At 37.7% G+C, this 2189-nt stretch overlaps 1 protein-coding gene across 2 annotated transcripts in view; it reads left to right on the top strand.

Annotated features, from left to right (window-relative positions):
• LOC109841088 (cytochrome c1-2, heme protein, mitochondrial) overlaps positions 1-2189 on the top strand; it is a 12340-nt gene that overhangs the window by 8014 nt on the left and 2137 nt on the right. For both annotated transcript variants that reach the window (XM_020409953.1, XM_020409954.1), the window contains exons 3-5: positions 586-791; positions 1094-1373; positions 1470-1541. In XM_020409953.1, the coding sequence (XP_020265542.1) occupies positions 586-791; positions 1094-1373; positions 1470-1541 (558 nt within the window). The remainder of the gene's footprint in view (positions 1-585; positions 792-1093; positions 1374-1469; positions 1542-2189) is intronic.

The following is a 2189-nucleotide window of genomic DNA, read 5'->3' as shown; positions in this document are numbered from 1 at the left end:
TTGGTACAAATTTTATGTGGGTAATCTTTTCCTTGGTTTTGTTCTGGAGGCATGCTTCAAGACCAATGGTGATATTGATTTAATATATTGATTGTCTGCATTTGTCTGGTTTGTTTATTAGAGCATGGTTGGCTGTGGCTTAGTTCAGCTTCAGAAAGCTCTTTGCGCAACATAAGAAAGTACATAAGATAATGAGAATGTCAAAAGAAGCAGTATGATTATACATATTTACATTATTTAGCATGATCAAAAGTACATAGCAAAATATAAAAGCAATGCTAAAAAGTTTCTATTTAACTAATGAATATCTACCTGAACAAAATAATTTGAAAGTGAATTAACAGATTATGTTGGTTCGCATGTTCTAACTAGGGACTGGATTCTTAATGATCGTATGGTGAACATGACTATTTTTAAGAGATTGTATTTGGTTTAGCCTTTTGTGTTCATTAAATTATGAATATATGGAAGGCGATCGAATCATCTCTTATAGTGCCCTTTTTTCCAGCAGCAACTGCCCACTCACTTTTTTTTTAAAGTAAATTATGTTGGTTGTGAACTAATATATTTTGTTTTGACATGCAGGCATCATTTCTCTTGAAGCAGGAACAGGAGGCTTCTGCATCTGCTGGTGTCAAGTCTCTAAGAGCGTTAGCACTTCTTGGAGTTGGTGTTTCTGGAATCTTAAGTTTCTCTACCATAGCATCTGCTGATGAAGCAGAGCATGGTCTAGCATGCCCCAGCTATCCTTGGCCTCATAAAGGCATTCTTAGTTCATATGATCATGCGTCGTGAGTATAAAACTGTCACCTTTAGTGACAATTATATTTATTGGGTGGAGTTAACATATTCGGGGATCTAGGTGGACAACTTCAGCTGTGTGTCATAAAGCTCTGCTAAATGTTAAATTAGTTTGTTTAGATATTGTTCCGTCTGTTATTGCATGCTCATAGAGTATAAAGATATTACCAATTAATAAAAGAACTATTGTTTTCATTGAAGAGTAATGCACAAACATTGATTAGTGCTACAAATGTTTTAAATATGCAACTCACCTGAAACTTCAAGTTATAATTCTAACTGATGTGTGCAGGATTCGTCGTGGTCACCAAGTTTACCAGCAAGTTTGTGCTTCTTGCCATTCCATGTCTCTGATCTCTTATAGAGATCTTGTTGGTGTTGCATACACTGAAGAAGAGACTAAGGCTATGGCTGCTGAAATCGAAGTGGTCGATGGTCCTAACGATGAAGGTGAGATGTTCACGCGTCCTGGTAAATTAAGTGATCGGTTTCCTCAGCCATATGCAAATGAACAAGCTGCGAGGTTTGCAAATGGTGGGGCATATCCTCCAGATCTAAGCCTGATAACCAAGGTAACACTACAGCCATGAAATCTGGTTGCTTGTCTTCTTGTCTGACCTACAGGAATTGGCAAGTATAATTCTTTTGCTTCACTTTTCCTTTCGCAGGCTCGTCACAATGGTCAGAACTATGTATTTGCTCTTCTCACTGGGTATCGTGATCCTCCTGCTGGTATTTCGGTAATATTCTGCCCTTATATTTCAAATATTATATTTTCCTACATCTGCTCTCAACAATCAGTCTGTCTGTTACCGACATTACATGGTTGCCACCAGCATGCCTTCTTAATCAGAACAAAAGTACAAAAAAGCTTTGACCATGAGTAATACAAAAGGTGGAGGTTTGTTGATATATAATCACATTATGCACACCCTATCTTATTGCTTTAGTGCTAGGAAGTCCCGAGTCGTCTTGCATGATATTACATAATGCATCTCATAGTATCTAAGTTTCAGGCACTGATATATTCTTATGTGCATGGCTTGTTCCTCTAATACTGGATCCTTTTCATCGTAGATAGTGTGAGAGAGTTATTTAGTTTGTGGACTCATGGTGGTTGCCGGCACATTAGCGGTGTCAATATTTCTGAGAAACGCTTAGGATAATTATAGCGTAGTTTTAACTTCTCCCCCCACCCCCCACCCCCAGAAAAGAAAAAAAACCAATTAAATTTAATGTAATTGATAAACTACTTCATACAGTGGCAGTTTGGTGGCTCCAGCTCCAGTATATCTTTTTACGTTAATTGCAAAGAAGACTGTGCACATCGTAAACTATCACCATTGTTTTTTTGGCTAGCTTGAGCTACTGTAATAGAGCCACTTGAG

This window comes from Asparagus officinalis, chromosome 5 (assembly GCF_001876935.1).
Source record: "Asparagus officinalis chromosome 5, Aspof.V1, whole genome shotgun sequence".
NCBI lineage: Eukaryota > Viridiplantae > Streptophyta > Magnoliopsida > Asparagales > Asparagaceae > Asparagus > Asparagus officinalis.
This window is presented reverse-complemented; position numbering and strand designations above follow the sequence as displayed.